This window comes from Prionailurus bengalensis, chromosome X (assembly GCF_016509475.1).
Source record: "Prionailurus bengalensis isolate Pbe53 chromosome X, Fcat_Pben_1.1_paternal_pri, whole genome shotgun sequence".
Classification (NCBI taxonomy): Eukaryota; Metazoa; Chordata; class Mammalia; order Carnivora; family Felidae; genus Prionailurus; species Prionailurus bengalensis.
The window spans coordinates 66,751,460-66,769,804 of NC_057361.1; the positions used below are offsets into that span (position 1 = coordinate 66,751,460).

Here is an 18,345-nt window from a genome sequence, read left to right on the forward strand (position 1 = left end):
TATCAGAATGGATAAAAAAACAAGACCCATCTATGTGCTGTCTACAAGAGACTCATTTCAGATCTGAGGACACCTTTAGATTGAGAGTGAGGGGATGGAGAACTATTTATCATGCTACTGGAAGCCAAAAGAAAGCTGGAATAGCCATACTTATATCAGACAAACTAGACTTTAAATTAAAGGCTGGAACAAGGGATGAAGAAGGGCATTATATAACAATTACAGGGTCTATCCACCAGGAAGAGCTAACAATTATAAATGTCTATGTGCCGAATACCGGAGCCCCAAATATATAAAACAATTACTCATAAACATAAGCAACCTTACTGATAAGAATGTGGTAATTGCAGGGGACTTTAACACTCCACTTACAGAAATAGATAGATCATCTAGACACACGGTCAATAAAGAAACAAGGGCCCTGAATGACACATTGGATCAGATGGACTTGACAGATACTTTTAGAACTCTGCATCCCAAAGCAACAGAATACACTTTCTTCTCGAGTGCACATGGAACATTCTCCAAGATAGATCATATACTGGGTCACAAAACAGCCCTTCATAAGTTTACAAGAACTGAAATTATACCATGCATACTTTCAGACCACAATGTGATGAAGCTTGAAATCAACCACATGAAAAAGTCTGGAAAACTTCCAAAAGCATGGAGGTTAAAGAACACCCTACTGAAGAATGAGTGGGTCAACGAGGCAATTAGAGAAGAAATTTAAAAATATATGGAAACAAACGAAAATGAAAATACAACAATCCAAACACTTTGGGATGCAGCGAAGGCAGTCCTGAGAGGAAAATACATTGCAATCCAGGCCTATCTCAAGACACAAGAAAAATCCCAAATACAAAATCGAACAGCACACCTAAAGGAAATAGAAACAGAACAGCAAAGTCAGCCTAAACCCAGGAGAAGAAGAGAAATAATAAAGATCAGAGCAGAAATAAACAATATAGAATCTAAAAAAACTGTAGAGCAGATCAACGAAACCAAGAATTGGTTTTTTGAAAAAATAAACAAAATTGACAAACCTCTAGCCAGGCTTCTCAAAAAGAAAAGGGAGATGACCCAAACAGATAAAATCATGAATGAAAATGGAATTATTACAACCAATCCCTCAGAGATACAAACAATTATCAGGGAATACTATGAAAAATTATATGCCAACAAATTGGACAACCTGGAAGAAATGGACAAATTCCTAAACACCCACACACTTCCAAAACTCAATCAGGAGGAAAGAGAAAGCTTGAACAGACCCAAAACCAGCGAAGAAATTGAATCGGTTATCAAAAATCTCCCAACAAATAAGAGTCCAGGACCAGATGGCTTCCCAGGGGAGTTCTACCAGATGTTTAAAGCAGAGATAATACCTATCCTTCTCAAGCTATTCCAAGAAATAGAAAGGGAAGGAAAACTTCCAGACTCATTCTATGAAGCCAGTATTACTTTGATTCCTAAACCAGACAGAGACCCAGTAAAAAAAGAGAACTACAGGCCAATATCCCTGATGAATATGGATGCAAAAATTCTCAATAAGATACTAGCAAATCGAATTCAACAGCATATAAAAAGAATGATTCACCATGATCAAGTGGGATTCATTCCTGGGATGCAGGGCTGGTTCAACATTCGCAAATCAATCAATGTGATACATCACATTAATAAAAGAAAAGATAAGAACCATATGATCCTGTCAATCGATGCAGAAAAAGCATTTGACAAAATCCAGCACCCTTTCTTAATAAAAACCCTTGAGAAAGTCGGGATAGAAGGAACATACTTAAAGATCATAAAAGCCATTTATGAAAAGCCCACAGCTAACATCATCCTCAATGGGGAAACACTGAGAGCTTTTTCCCTGAGATCAGGAACACGACAGGGATGCCCACTCTCACCGCTGCTGTTTAACATAGTGTTGGAAGCTCGAGCATCAGCAATCAGAACACAAAAGGAAATCAAAGGCATCAAAATTGACAAAGGTGAAGTCAAGCTTTCACTATTTGCAGATGACATGATATTATACATGGAAAATCCGATAGACTCCACCAAAGGTCTGCTAGAACTGATGCATGAATTCAGCAAAGTTGCAGGATACAAAAGCAATGTACAGAAATCAGTTGCAAGCTTATACACTAATAATGAAGCAACAGAAAGACAAATAAAGAAACTGATCCTACTCACAATTTTACCAAGAAGCATAAAATACCTAGGGACAAATCTAACCAAAGATATAAAAGATCTGTATGCTGAAAAGTATAGAAAGCCTACGAAGGAAATTGAAGAAGATTTAAAGAAATGGAAAGACATTCCCTGCTCATGGATTGGAAGAATAAATATTGTCAAAATGTCAATACTACCCAAAGCTATCTACACATTCAATGCAATCCCAATCAAAATTGCACCAGCATTCTTCTCGAAACTAGAACAAGCAATCCTAAAATTCATATGGAACCACAGAAGGCTCCGAATAGCTAAAGTAATTTTGAAGAAGAAGACCAAAGCAGGGGGCATCACAATCCCAGACTTTAGCCTCTACTGCAAAGCTGTAATCATCAAGACAGCATGGTATTGGCACAAAAACAGACACATAGACCAATGGAATAGAATAGAAACCCCAGAACTAGACCCACAAACGTATGGCCAACTCATCTTTGACAAAGCAGGAAAGAACATCCAATGGAAAAAAGACAGTCTATTTAACAAATGGTGCTGGGAGAACTGGATGGCAACATGCAGAAGGTTGAAACTAGACCACTTTCTCACACCATTCACAAAAATTAACTCAAAATGGATAAAGGACCTGAATATGAGACAGGAAACCATCCAAACCCTAGAGGAGAATGCAGTAAAAGACCTCTCTGACCTCAGCCGTAGCAATATATTACTCAACACATCCCCAAAGGCAAGGGAATTAAAAGCAAAAATGAATTACTGGGACCTAATGAAGATAAAAAGCTTCTGCACAGCAAAGGAAACAACCAACAAAACTAAAAGGCAACCAACGGAATGGGAAAAGATATTTGCAAATGACATATCGGACAAAGGGCTAGTGTCCAAAATCTATAAAGAGCTCACCAAACTCCACACCCGAAAAACAAATAACCCAGTGAAGAAATTGTCAGAAAACATGAATAGACACTTCTCTAAAGAAGACATCCGGATGGCCAACAGGCACATGAAAAGATGTTCAGCGTCGCTCCTCATCAGGGAAATACAAATCAAAACCACACTCAGGTATCACCTCATGCCAGTCAGAGTGGCCAAAATGAACAAATCAGGAGACTATAGATGCTGGAGAGGATGTGGAGAAACGGGAACCCTCTTGCACTGTTGGTGGGAATGCAAATTGGTGCAGCCGCTCTGGAAAGCAGTGTGGAGGTTCCTCAGAAAATTAAAAATAGACCTACCCTATGACCCAGCAATAGCACTGCTAGGAATTTATCCAAGGGATACAGGAGTACTGATGCATAAGGGCACTTGTACCCCAATGTTTATAGCAACACTCTCAACAGTAGCCAAATTATGGAAAGAGCCTAAATGTCCATCAACTGATGAATGGATAAAGAAATTGTGGTTTATATACACAATGGAGTACTACATGGCAATGAGGAAGAACGAAACATGGCCCTTTGTAGCAACGTGGATGGAACTGGAAAGTGTGATGCTAAGTGAAATAAGCCATACAGAGAAAGACAGATACCATATGGTTTCACTCTTATGTGGATCCTGAGAAACTTACCAGAAACCCATGGAGGAGGGGAAGGAAAAAAAAAAAGAGGTTAGAGTGGGAGAGAGCCAAAGCATAAGAGACTCTTAAAAACTGATAACAAACTGAGGGTTGGTGGGGGTGGAGGGAGTGGAGGGTGGGAGATGGGTTTTGAGGAGGGCACCTTTTGGGATGAGCACTGGGTGTTGTATGGAAACCAATTTGACAATAAATTTCATATATCGAGAAAAATAAATAAATAAATATTATGTATATACATAAATATATGTATATATACTACTTATATGTTGCATGTTCGTTATTCATTCACTTCTTAATCAAAACATGGCTTGTCTCCATATCTTGATTATTGTGAATAAAACTGCAATAAACATAGGAGTGCAGATAAAAAAAAAAAAAAAGAATAGGTATTAACTCTTTACATATATGGTAGAATTTGCCGGAGAAGCCATCTGGCTCTAGACTTTGGTTTTCAGGAGTTTTTTGGCATGTAGTAAAAAAAGTGGTCCTAAAATGGAAAGGCCTACCTCAAGAATCAAGAAAAATCTCACATAAACAACCTAACCTTACACCTAATTGATTTAGAAAAAGAATAAGTGGAAGCCTAAAATCAGCAAAAGGAAGGAAATAATAGACATTAGAGCAGAAATAATTGATATAGAACCTAAAAAAAATAAAACAGAACAGATCAATGAAACCAGGAGATAACTCTTTGAAAAAATTAATATAATTACCAGGAGATACTTCTTTGAAAAAATTAATATCATTAATAAACTTCTAGCCAGACTTATCAAAAATAAATGAAAGAACTTAAATTAATAAAATCACAAATGAGAGAGGGGAAATAGCAACTAGTACCACAGAAATACATGTAATTTTAAGAAACTATTATGAAAAACTATATACCAACAAATTGCACAAGCTGGAAGAAATGTATAAATTACTTGAAACGTATAAACTATCAAAAACTGAAACAGAAGGAACAGAAAACATAAACACATTAATAACCAGGAAAGAGATTGAATCAGTAATCAAAAACCTCCCAACATACAAAAGACGGGTATTCTTTTCTTTTCCATTTGCATGGAATACCTTTTTCTACACTTTCACTTTCAGTTTCTTCATGTTCTTAGATCTGCAGTACCTTTTTCTATACTTCCATTTTCAGTTTCTTCATGTTTTTAGATCTGCAGTGATTGCATAGGCAACATATTAATGAACCTTGCTTTTTTTAAAAAAATCAACTTATCTAGTCTATATCTTTGGAAAATTTAGTCCATTTACATTTATAGTAATTATAGATAGGAATGTATCTATTGATATATTCTTGAACATTTTCTTTTTACTTCCTCTCTGTTCCTTTCTTTTTTTCTTGGATTTTTCCTTTGTGGTTTGGTGATTTCCTTAGCATTATTCCTTTCTCATTATATTTTGTTTTCCTATAGATTTCTGCTTTGTATTACACGAGGTTAACATTTAATATCCTATATATACATCAATCTATTTTAAGTTAATACTATCTGATATTTAAATGTATTCTAAACCTATAAATCTTTATTACCCCTCACATGTTATTTTTAATGTTGATTTTAAATCTGTTCATTTTGGATGTCTACCGGGAAAGGGGGTAGAGTAGAAGAACCATAAGCTCATTTACTAGATTTACTAGATTTACACATTTACTAGAAATGTGACTCAGACACAACTGTAGAGCACAAGCAACACACACATGTTACTCTGCTGAAGGCCAGGTTCAGGAAAATGGGACACTGCACTTCAGGGCACTCTAAGAGCTCTTCCTCATAAAGGCACTACTTCCAAGAGCAGAAGACATAGCTGAATTTTTTAACATATAAAAGCAGATGGAGAGAGACAGACAAAATAAGAGAAATCTATACCAATTGAAAGAACAGACAAGGCCATAGACAGGTATCTAAGTGAAACAGATATAAGTAACATGCCTAATACAGAATTTAAAGCAATGATCATAAGGACATTCACTGCAATTAAGAAAGGAGTGTAAGACATGAGTGAGACCCTTAACACAGAGATAAAGAATAACATAGCAGAGATAAAGGGGTCAATAAACAAAATGAGAAACATTCTTGATGGAAAGAAGAGACTAATGGAAGAACCAGAGAAACAAGTTAATGATCTAGAAGACAGAATTATGGAAAGTACTCACTGAACAGGAGAGAAAAAAGAATTATGCAAAATGAGAACAGACTTTGTGATCTCAGTGACTCCATCAAATTTAATAACATTCATATTATAAGAATCCCAAAACAAGAAGAGGGAGAAAGAGGCAGAAAATTTATTTGAAGAAATAATAGCTGGAAACTTCCCTAATCTGGAGAAGGAAACAGATATACAGATGTAGGAAGCACAGAGAACCCCCATCAAAATGAACAATAATAGGCCAACACATATTGATATTAAATGTGCAAAATATAGTGATAAAAACAAAATCTTAAAAGCAGCAAGACAAAAGAAGACAGTACCTTAAAAGGGAAAACCCATAATGCTAGCAGGAGGCTTTTAAATGGAACTTATGCAAGCCAGAAGGGAGTGACATTGTATACCAAAATGCTGAATGGGAAAAATCTATAGGCACGAATAGTCTATCCAGCAAGGCTATGATTTAGAATATGAGATAGAGTTTCTAAGACAACAGCAAAAAAATAATAAAGGAATTCATGAACACTAAAACAGCCCAGCTAGAAATATTTAAGGGGACTCTTTGAGTAAAAAGGAGAAACAAAAAGTGACAATATAAAGGTAAGAAACACAGAAGCAGTAAAAATGAATATTTCTGTTAAAAAAATCAGTCAAGTATCTCACAGGAGAAAAGGATATAGATTATAATAACATACACATTAAATGCAGGGAGTAGAGAAAAAAGGAATGGGTCCAAACATAAAAGACCATATAGACTCCTATATAAAAAAGAGGTTATACACAAAATTTCTGGTAACAATATACCAAAAACCACTAAAACATATACCAAAAATAAAAACAAAAAAATCCAGAATATATCATTTTTGAAAATCAGGAAGACATGAAAAGAGAAAAACTAGAAAGGATCAGAAAAAATTTTTCAGAAACATCTACAAAACAAATAATAAAATAACAATAAACACATATCTATCAATAATTACTTTGAATACAAATGGCCTAAAAAGTTTAATCAAAAGATATAAGGTAACAAATTGGGTAAAAAAACAAGACCCATTTATGTGCTGCCTATGGGAGACTGATTTTATAGCAAACAACACCCGCGAAATAAAAGTGAGGGGATGGAGAAATATCATGCAATTTATATACATTATGGTAAAGCAGCAAAAAGAGAAATTAAGAAATCAAGACAACTTACAATTGTACCAGAAATAAGAAGATACCTAAGAATAAACCTAACCAAAGAGGTGAAAGACCTGGACTCTGAAAACTATAAAACACTAATGAAAGAAATTGAAGAAGACACAAAGAAATGGAAGACATTCCATGCTCAGGGACTGGAAGAACAAATATTGCTAAAAGGTCTATACTATACAAAGTAAGCTACACATTTCAGACATTCTCTATCAAAGTACTATAAGCTTTTATCACAGAATTAGAACAATCCTAAAATTTTTATGGGACAACAAAAAACCTCATTTAAACAAAGCAATTTTGAAAAAGAAACACAAAGCTGGAGGCATCACATTTCTGGATGCCATGTAACATTACAAAGTTACAGTGATCAATAAAATAGGGGACAACATGGCAGAGAAGTAGGGGGATACATACTTCGAGCGTCTCTCAAACAGAAGTGCAGAAGCCAAAGGACTTTGAACAACAGAACCTGGGAGGAAAAGAGACTGAATCTACTAGGAAGAAAATAGAAAAGCTGGAAAAAAGATAGGGCTACTCCAAGAAACAAATCAAAGTACGCCTGGTGGAGGGTCCAAAATATCACTACGAGTAGGGGAATAAAATAACCAAAGTCACACACACACACACACACACAGAGCAAGTAACAATCTCTGAAAAAACACCTCGTGAAGGGCCAGGCCCTGGACAGTGTTTGACCCTCCTTTAATATAGCAGTGCTCGCAGGTGCAGAGTACATAACAAGCTTTTAACATTCATAAGAGACAGAAACTAGCCAAAATGATGAAATGGAAGAATTCTCCTCAAAAGAAACTCCAGGAACTAGCAACAGCTAACAAACTGATCGAAAACAATTTAAGCAATGTAACAGAAAATGAATTGAAAATAATAGTCATAAAATTAATCGCTGGGCTTGAAAAAAGCATAGAGGAAAGCAGAAAATCTATTTCTACAGAGATCAAAGGACTGAAAAAACAATCCTGAGGAATTAAAAAATGCAATAAAAGAGGTTCAAAATAAAATGGAGGCAGCCACAGCATGGACTGAAGAGGCAGAGAGGAGAACAGGTGACTTAGAAGATAAAATTATGGAAAAAGAGGAAGCTGAGGAAAAGAGATAAAAAAATCCAGGAGTGCAAGGGGAGAACTGGAGAACTAAGTGATGCAATTAAAAGGAACAATATCCGTATCACGGAATTACACAAGAAGGGAAATAGAAAGAGGCTGAAGGTGTGTACTTGAATAAATCGTAGGTGAGAACTTCCCTGACCTGGGGAAGGAAAAAGGCATTGAAATCCAAGGGGCACAGAGAACTCCCTTCAGACGTAACTTGAATCAATCTTCTGCACGATATATCTAGTGAAAATGGCAAAACACAAATAAAAAGAGAGAATTCGGAAAGCAGCTAGGGATAAATGGGACTTAACATACAAAAGTAGACACATAAAGATGGTAGCAGACATATCTACTGAAACGTGGCAAGCCAGAAAGGAATGGCAGGAAATCTTCAATGTGATGAACAGAAAAAAAATATGCAGCCAAAAATCATTTATCCAGCAAATCTATCATTTAGAATAGAAGGAGAGATAAAGGTCTTCCCAAAAACAAAAACTGAAGGAATTCATCACCATTAAACCAGCCCTACAAGAGACCCTAAGGGGGATCCTGTGAGACAAAGTAGCAGAGATATCGCTACAACCATGAAACCTACAGACATCACGACTCTAAACCCATATCTTTCTATAATAACACTAAACGTAAATGGACTAAATGTGCCAACCAAAAGACATAGGGTATCAGAATGGATTAAAAAAACAAGACCCATCTATTTGCTGTCTACAAGAGACTCATTTTAGACCTGAGGACACCTTCAGAATGAAAGTGAGGGGATGGAGAACTATCTATCATGCTACTGGAAGTCAAAAGAAAGCTGGAGTAGCCATACTTATATCAGACAAACTAGACTTTAAATTAAAGCCTGTAACTAGAGATGAAGAAGGGCATTATACAATAATTACAGGGTCTATCCATCAGAAAGAGCTAACAATTATAAATCTCTATGCACCAAATACATGAGCCCCAAAATACATAAAACACTTAACCATAATCATAAGGAACCTTATTGATAAGAATGTGTTAATTGAAGGTGACTTTAATACTCCACTTACAACAATGGATAGAACATCTACACAGGGAACCAATAAAGAAACAAGGGTCCTGAATGATATACTTAATCAGATGGGCTTGAAAGATATACTTAGAACACTGCATCCCAAAGCAACAGAATATACTTTCTTCTCGAGTGCACATGGAACATTCTCCAAGATAGATCACATACTGGGTCACAAAACGGCCCTTCATAAGTATAAAAGAATTGAGATCATACCATGCACACTTTCAGACCACAGTGCTATGAAACTTGAAATCAACTACAGGAAAAAGTCTGGAAAACGTCCAAAAGCATGGAGGTTAAAGAAAACCCTAGTAAAGAATAAATGGGTCAACCAGGCAATTAGAGAACTAATTAAAATATATATGGAAACACATGAAAATGAAAAAACAACAATCCAAATGCTATGGGATGCAGCAAAGGCAGTTCTGAGAGGAAAATACATTGCAATCCAGGCCTATTTCAAAAACAAGAAAAATACCAAATACAAAATCTAACACACCTAAAGGAACTAGAAGCAGAACAGTAAAAACACCCCAAACCCAGCAGAGGAGAAATAATAAACATCAGAGCAGAAATAAACAATATACACTCTAAAAAAACTGCAGAGCAGATTAATGAAAGCAAGAGTTGGTTTTTTGAAAAAATAAACAAAATTGATAAACCTCTAGCCAGGCTTCTCAAAAAGAAAGGGGGGATTACCCAAAGAGATGAAATCACAAGTGAAAATAGATTTATTACAACCAATCCCTCAGAAATACAAGCAATAATCAGGGAATACTATGAAAATTTATATGCCAACAAACTGGACAACCTAGAAGCAATGGACAAATTCCTAAACACCAACACACTTCCAAAACTCAAACAGGAAGAAATAGAAAACTTGAACAGAGCCATAACCAATAAAGAAATTGATTCAGTTATCAAAAATCTCCCAACAAATAAGAATCCAGGACCAGATGGTTTCCCTAGGGAATTCTACCAGACATTTAAAGCAGGAATAATACCTATCCTTCTCAAGCTGTTCCAAAAAATAGAAAGGGAAGTAAAACTTCCAGATTCATTCTATGAAGCCAGCATTACTTTGATTCCTAAACCAGACAGAGACCCAGCAATAAAAGAGAACCACAGGCCAATATCCCTGATGAATATGAATGCACAAATTCTCAACAAGATACTAGCAAATCGAATTCAACAGCATATAAAAAGAATGATTCACCATGAACAAGTGGGATTCATTCCTGGGCTGCAGGGCTGGCTCAATATTCGCAAATCAATCCATGTGATACATCACATTAATAAAAGAAAAGATAAGTACCATATGATCCTGTCAATCGATGCAGAAAAAGCATTTGACAAAATTCAGCATCTGTTCTTAATAAAAACCCTCAAGAAATTTGGGATAGAAGGCACATACTTGAACATCATAAAAGCCATTTATGAAAAGCCCACAGCTAATATCATCCTCAATGGGGAAAAACTAAGAGCTTCCCCCTGAGATCAGGAACATGACAGGGATGTCCTCTCTCACCACTGTTGTTTAACATAGTGTTGGAAGTGCTAGCATCAGCAATCAGACAACAAAAGAAAATCAAAGGCATCAAAATTGGCAAAGACAAAGTTAAGCTTTCACTATTTGCAGATGACATGATATTATACATGGAAAATCCGATAGATTCGACCAAAAGTCTGCTAGCACTGATACATGAATTCAGCAAAGTCGCAGGATACAAAATTAATGTACAGAAATCAGTTGCATTCTTATACACTAATAATGAAGCAACAGAAAGACAAATAAAGAAACTGATCCCATTCACAATTGCACCAAGCATCATAAAATACCTAGGAATCAACCTAACCAAAGATGTAAAAGGTCTGTATGCTGAAAACTATAGAAAGCTTTTGAAGGAAATTGAAGACACAAAGAAATGGAAAAACATTCCATGCTCATGGATTGGAAGAATATATACTGTTAAAATGTCAACATTATCCAAAGCAATCTACACATTCAATGCAATTCCAGTCAAAATTGCACCAGCATTCTCCTCGAAGCTAGAACAAGCAATCCTAAAATTTGTATGGAACCACAAAATGCCCTGAATACCCAAAGTAATATTGAAGAAGAAGACCAAAGTGGGAGGCATCACAAATCCAGCCTTTAGCCTCTACAACAAAGCTGTAATCAATAAGGCAGTATGGCAATTACACAAAAACAGGCACATACACCAATGGAATAGAATAGAGACTCCAGAATTGGAACCACGAAAGTATGGTCAACTAGTCTTTGACAAAGCAGGAAGGAATATCCAATGGAAAAAAGACAGTCTCTTTAACAAATGGTGCTGGGAGAACTGGACAGCAACATTCAGAAGAATGAATCCAGACCACTTTCTTACATCATTCACAAAAATAAAGTCAAAATGGATGAAGGACCTGAATGTGAGACAGGAAACCATCAAAACCCTAGAAGAGAAAGCAGGAAAAAACCTCTCTGACCACAGTCGCAGCAATTTCTTACTTGACACATCTCCAAAGGCAAGGGAATTAAAACCAAAAATGAACTATTGGGATCTCATCAAGATAAAAACCTTCTGCACTGCAAAGGAAACATTCAACAAAACTAAAACGCAACCGACGAAATGGGAAAATGTATTTGCAAATGACACATCAGACAAAGGGCTAGTATCCAAAATCTATAAAGAACTCACCAAACTCCACACCTGAAAAACAAATAATTCTGTGAAGAAATGGGCAGAAGACATGAATAGACACTTCTCTAAAGAAGACATCCAGATGGCCAACAGGCACATGAAAAGATGCTCAACGTCGCTCCTCATGAGGGAAATACAAATCAAAACCACACTCAGATATCACCTCACACCAGTCAGAGTGGCCAAAATGAACAAATCAGGAGACTATAGATGCTGGAGAGGATGTGGAGAAACGGGAACCCTCTTGCACTGTTGGTGGGAATGCAAATTGGTGCAGCCACTCTGGAAAGCAGTGTGGAGGTTCCTCAAAAAATTAAAAATAGATCTACCCTATGACCCAGCAATAGCACTGCTAGGAATTTACCCAAGGGCTACAGGAGTGCTGATGCATAGGGGCACTTGTACCCCAATGTTTATAGCAGCACTCTCAACAATAGCCAAATTATGGAAAGAGCCTAAATGTCCATCAACTGATGAATGGATAAAGAAATTATGGTTTATATATACAATGGAATACTACTTGGCAATGAGAAAGAATGAAATGTGGCTTTTTATCCAATGTGGATGGGACTGGAGAGTATTATGCTAAGTGAAATAAGTCATACAGAGAAAGACAGATACCATACATTTTCACTCATAGTTGGATCCTGAGAAACTTAACCGAAGAGCAGCGGGGAGGGTAAGGGGGGGGGGAAGTTACAGAGAGGGAAGGAGACAAACCATAAGAGACTCTTAAATACTGAGTGCTACTGAGGGTTGATGGGGGGTGGGCGAGAGGAAAGTGGGTGATGGGCATTGAGGAGGGCACCTGTTGGGATGAGCACTGGGTGGTGTATGGAAACCAATTTGACAATAAATTTTATATAAAATTAAAAAAACAACAAAATAATAAAAAACACTACAGTGATCAAAACAGTATGGTACTGGCACAAAAATGGACGTATAGAACAATTAACAGAATGTAAAACCAAGAAATAAACCCACAAGTATATGGTGAATTAATCTTTTAAAAGCAGGAAAGTATCCAACAGGAAAAAGACAGCCTGTAAAACAAATGGAGTTGGTAAAACTGGATGGCAATATGCAAAAGAAGAAACTGTAAAAGGAAGAAACTATACCAATTTCTTACATCATACACAAAAATAAATTCAAAATGGATTAAAGACTTAAATGTGAGACCTAAAACCTTAAAAATCCTAGAGGATTACACAGCCATTAACCTCTTTGTGACATTGGCCATGGCAACCACCTTCTTGTATGTCTCCTGAGGCAAGGGAAACAAAAGCAAAACAAACTATTGGTACTCCATAAAATAAAAAGCTTCTGCACAGTGAAGGAAACCATCAACAAAACTAAAAGGGAACCTATGAAATGGGAGAAGATATTTGCAAATGACATCTCTGATAAAAGTTTAGTATCCAAAATACATAAGGAACTTATAAAACTCAACATCCAAAAAAAACCAAATATTCCAGTTAATAAATGAGCACAAGGCATCAACAGACATTTTTGCCAAAGAAGACATTTTCCAAAGAAGACAAACAGATTGCCCACAGACACATGAAAACATGTTCATCATCATTTACCATTAGGCAAATGCATATTAAAACTACAACGAGATATCATCTCACACCTGTTCTAATGGCTAAAACCAACAACACAAGAAACGTCAAGAATTGGCAAGGATGTGGAGAAAAAGGAACACTCTTACACTGTTGGTGGGGATGCAAACTGGTGCAGCTACTGTGGGGAACAATATGGAGATTCCTCATAACCTTAACAATAGGGGCACCTGGGCGGCTCAGCCAGTTTCAGTTCAGGTCAGCTCTCAAGGTTTGTGAGTTTGAATCCCATGTCTGGCTCCATGCTGACAGCTCAGAGCCTGTTTGGGATCCTCTCTCTCCTCCTCTCCTGCTCTCTTTCTCAAAATAAATAAACTTTACAAAACTTTAAAAATAGAACTCTCCTATGATCCAATTGCACTACTGGGTAATTACCCAAAGAATACAAAAACACTCATTCAAAGGGTTACATGAACTCATGTTCATGGCAGCAGTTTTGACAATAGCCAAGATATGGAAGCAGCCCACATGTCCATAAATTAATGAATGGATAAATAAGAAGGGGCATATATATATATAATGGAATAGTATTCAGTTATAAAAAATGAAATCTTGCTATTTGCAATGACATGAATGAAGCTAGAGAGTATAATGCTGCAACAATATGAATGGAGCTATAAAGTATAATGCTAAGTGAAATAAGTCAGTCAGAGAAAGACAAATACCATATGATTTCACTCATCTTTGAAATTTAGTAAGCAAAAAAAAAAAAAAAAAAAAAGCAAAGGGAAAAAAGAGAGAGAGACAAATCAAGAAACAGACTCTTACTTACACAGAACAAACAGATGGTTACCAGATGGGTTTTGGGGGGATGGATTAAATAGGCAATGGGGATTAAGGAGTATACTTGTGATGATCACTGGGTGATGTATGGAATTGTTGAATCACTATATTGTACAGCTGAAGTAATGTAACACTTTAAGTAACTGAAATTTAAACCTTAAAAAAACTTAATTAAAAAATAAATAAATCTTGGGGTGCTTGGGTAGCTCAGTTGGTTAAACGTCTGACTGTTGATTTCAGCTCAGGTCATGATCTCGTGGTTTGTGAGATATGAGCCCCACATCGGGCTCTGTGCTGACAGCATGAAGCTTAACTGGGATTCTCTCTCTCCCACTGTCTCTTCCCCTCCCCTACTTGTGGCCATGTGCTCTCTTTTTCTCTCAAAATAAATGGATAAACTTTTTTTTTTAAAAAAAGATAAGCATTTAATAAATAACTTGTTTTGTGCATCCCTATACTAATTATTATATAATTAATTTTACTAATTTTTTCTTTTAATCTTCCTATTAGCTTTACATGTAGTTAATCCCCTACCTTTAAAATATATATGCCTTTATCAGTGTCATATTTTACTTTCACGTGATTTCTCATTACTAGTTAATTCCTTTTCTTTTCAGCTGAAATTCTCTTTCATACTTCTTATGAGGCTGGTTTATTGGTTTAGTTTTTGCTTGTCTGGAAAACTCTTTATCTCCCCTTTAATTCTTAATAACATTACCAGGTAGAGAATTATTGGTTAGATGTTTTTTTTTCCCCTTTCAGTATCTTGAATATACCACCCCACTCACTTCTGCCCTACAATGTTTTTGTTGAAAAATCCGCTGATGGTCTTACAGGGTGCCCTTATATGCAACAAGTTGTTTTCCTCTTGCTTCTTTTAAGATTCTCTTTAACTTTTAACATTTTAATTTGAATGCTTTTTCTTACTTGGAACTCTGTGGGCTTCCTGGAACTGATTGTCTGTTTCCTTCCCTAGATTAGGAAAATTTTCAGCCATTATTTCTTAAAATAAGTTTTCTACCCTTTTATCTCTGTCTGACCTTTTAGGACCCCCTATAATGCAGATTTTATTCTCATAGTCTCCTATGTCCCTTAAACTATCTTAATTTTTTGAATTTTCTTTTCCTTTCACTGTTCTCAGTTATTTCTGGTACCCTGTCTTGCAGGTCACTCATCCATTCTATTTTGTCTAGTCTGTTGTTGAACCTCTTAGCATATTTACCACTTCAGCTATTGTATTCTTCAGCTTTGTGACTTCTCTTTGTTACTTTATGGTTTAATATCTCTTTGTTGAAGTTTTCACTGTGTTCATCCATTCTTCTCCTGAGTTTGTTGAGCATATTTATGACCATTACTTTGAATTCTTCATCAGGTAGATTACTTATATCCATTTCATTAAGGGCTTTTTCTAATGTCTTCTCGTTCTTGCATCTGAACATATACGTTGTCTCCTCAATTTGCCTGACTCCATGTTTGTTTCTATGTATTACATAAGATAGCTACCTCTCCTCCTTTAAAAATTTTTTATTATAGTTGACACACTATTGTATATTAATTTCAGGTGTACAACATAGTGATTTGACAGGTTTATGCATTATACTATGTTCACCACAAGTGTTGCTACCATCTGTCACCATACAATACTATTACAATATGATTGACTATATTCCCTATGCTGTACTTTTTACCCCCATGACTTATTCATTCCATAACTAGAAACCTGTATCTCCCACTCCCCTTCACCCATTTTGCCAATTATCTCACTTCCCTCCCCTCTGGCAATCACACATTTTTTTCTATCTATGGGTCTCTTTCTGCTTTTTAATTTTTTAGGTTCCACATATAAATGAAATTGTATAGTATGACCTTGCATTGGAAATAAACCTTACCAATTCAACCATACCCTGGCTTTTGGTTATCTATAAGTAGCACAATTTGTTCTTCAAAGGTCCCGGTTGTTGAGGGTATGCCAAGACCTGTCATTGTTCCAAAGGGAGGGATCTCAGACAGTGCCTAGTTTCAGGCTAATTGTAAGCCAGATTGTCAGGCAGTATCTTTTAAGATATGCAAATAATAGTCTTTGAGTCCACAATTGTAAACACTGCTGACTTCCAGACCAGTTCCAGAGGTGTCCCCTAGGTAAAGTTGCAAAAACCATAGCTTTAGACGTGCGTATAATCTCCTTTCTGTGAGGTATCAGTGAGCTATGATGGGGCCAAGTGAGGGCACTAATGTGGTAAATTCCTACTCATGTTCCCTGAGAGCTCTTCTGCAGCCTCTGGTTGTATGACATGCCCCAGGACAAGAAAATAGGCCTTTTTCACATCAAGACTGCAGGTGAGTTTCAGTCTTCTGTTTGTACAGTGCCCTGGGAATGCTAACTCCCAAACACTGTCTCTAATTGCTTCAAACCCATGGAGTACAGGGGTGCCTGGGTAGCTCACTTAAGCCTCTGACTCTTGATCTTTAGCTCAGGTCGTAATCTCACAGTTTGTGAGATCAAGCCCTGCATCAGGCTCTGTGCTGACAACATGGAGCCTGCTTGGGATTCTCTCTTTCCCTCTCTCTCTCTGCCCCTCCCCCACTTGTGCTTGTTCTCTTTCTCAAAATAAATAAATACACTTTAGAAAACGAAAAAAACATGAGGTCCAAAAATGCAATACCCCACGGGGCCACAAGAGCCAGGTGCTCAAGGGGGTATCTCCTGTGTGGGCTGCACATCCCTGCCCAGGCAGGTTTTGAATGTGGTATGGGGTGGGGTACTCAGCCTATCTGGCTGTGGTGGGATAGGCCACAGCTGCAGTGTGCATGGGCAAGGTGCTCCCATTGAAGCTAGTAGACTTAAAGACATAAAGGAGGGGTTCAACAATGGCATCCATCTGCACCACGACCAACAAGGCAGGAGAATTCAAAAATGGTACCCACCTCTATCCCAGGAGAGAGTCCCAACAGGTTCTTGCCTCTCCAGCAGATGCTTTAAGATTAGCAAATGAGTCTCCTTCACATAGGGTCTAGGTGCCTTGCAAACTGTTGCTTTTGAGCTGGGTCCCAGGGCTAGTGAATCTGTATAAGAGCCTTTAGGGGTGGATTTTTCATTCCCTACGGTTCTCCTAGAAGTAAGCCCCACTGGTTTTCAAGGCTAGATGCTTTGGGGGCTCATTTCTCCAGTGCAGGTCCCATGGGTTGGATTGCCTGATGTGGGACACAGACACCTTGCTCCTCAAGAATAAGCTCCATATTATGAGAGCAGTCCCCTCAAGAATAAGCTCCATATTATTAGATCAGTCCCAACTGTGGATTTCTGCCCTGGGGTGGGGCTTTTTGCAAGAACACGTCTCTACCCCTCCTACCCATCTTGATGTGGGCCTTTTATCTTTTGTTGTAGAGGCACTGTTTAGCTAGATTTCAGGTCCTTTTCAGAGGGAACTGTCCCATTACAGCTGTAGTTTTGTTGTGTTCATTGGAGGAGGTGATTTCAGGATCCTTCTATGCCACCATCTTTCAATATGTCTTTTAATAAGTATGTAGATTTTAAAGTAACAAATAGCTTATACAATTAACTAAATACAGCAGGATAAAAGAAGATTTTCATAAACTATTACTATAATATGTTTTTCTTTTCCTATATAGTCAAACAGAACTCATTTTAAATATTGGGGCCATACTAAATCCAGAATTTCACACTTATCTTCATTATTACAGAGATGTCTTACCATACAGATTTTAGCACCTGTATATTAAATTAAGGTACAAATTAGAAAAGAATAAAATCAATTTTCCACAGGTGTTACATAAGAAAGCAACATATTTAAGTTTTTCATTTTGTTCTTACCGTATGTGATTCTAATTCAGCAATTTTCTCAGGGATCTCAGAACCCAAATAATATATTCTAATCACATGGTCAGTGCTACCTGTTGTAATGAACATACCACCTGGAGGATTAAA

General features: G+C 36.9%; 1 protein-coding gene across 3 annotated transcripts in view; it reads right to left on the reverse strand.

Annotated features, from left to right (window-relative positions):
* BRWD3 (bromodomain and WD repeat domain containing 3) overlaps positions 1-18,345 on the reverse strand; it is a 234,360-nt gene that overhangs the window by 140,040 nt on the left and 75,975 nt on the right. For all 3 annotated transcript variants that reach the window (XM_043570815.1, XM_043570814.1, XM_043570816.1), the window contains exon 11: positions 18,232-18,332. In XM_043570815.1, coding sequence (XP_043426750.1) covers positions 18,232-18,332 — 101 coding nt within the window. The remainder of the gene's footprint in view (positions 1-18,231; positions 18,333-18,345) is intronic.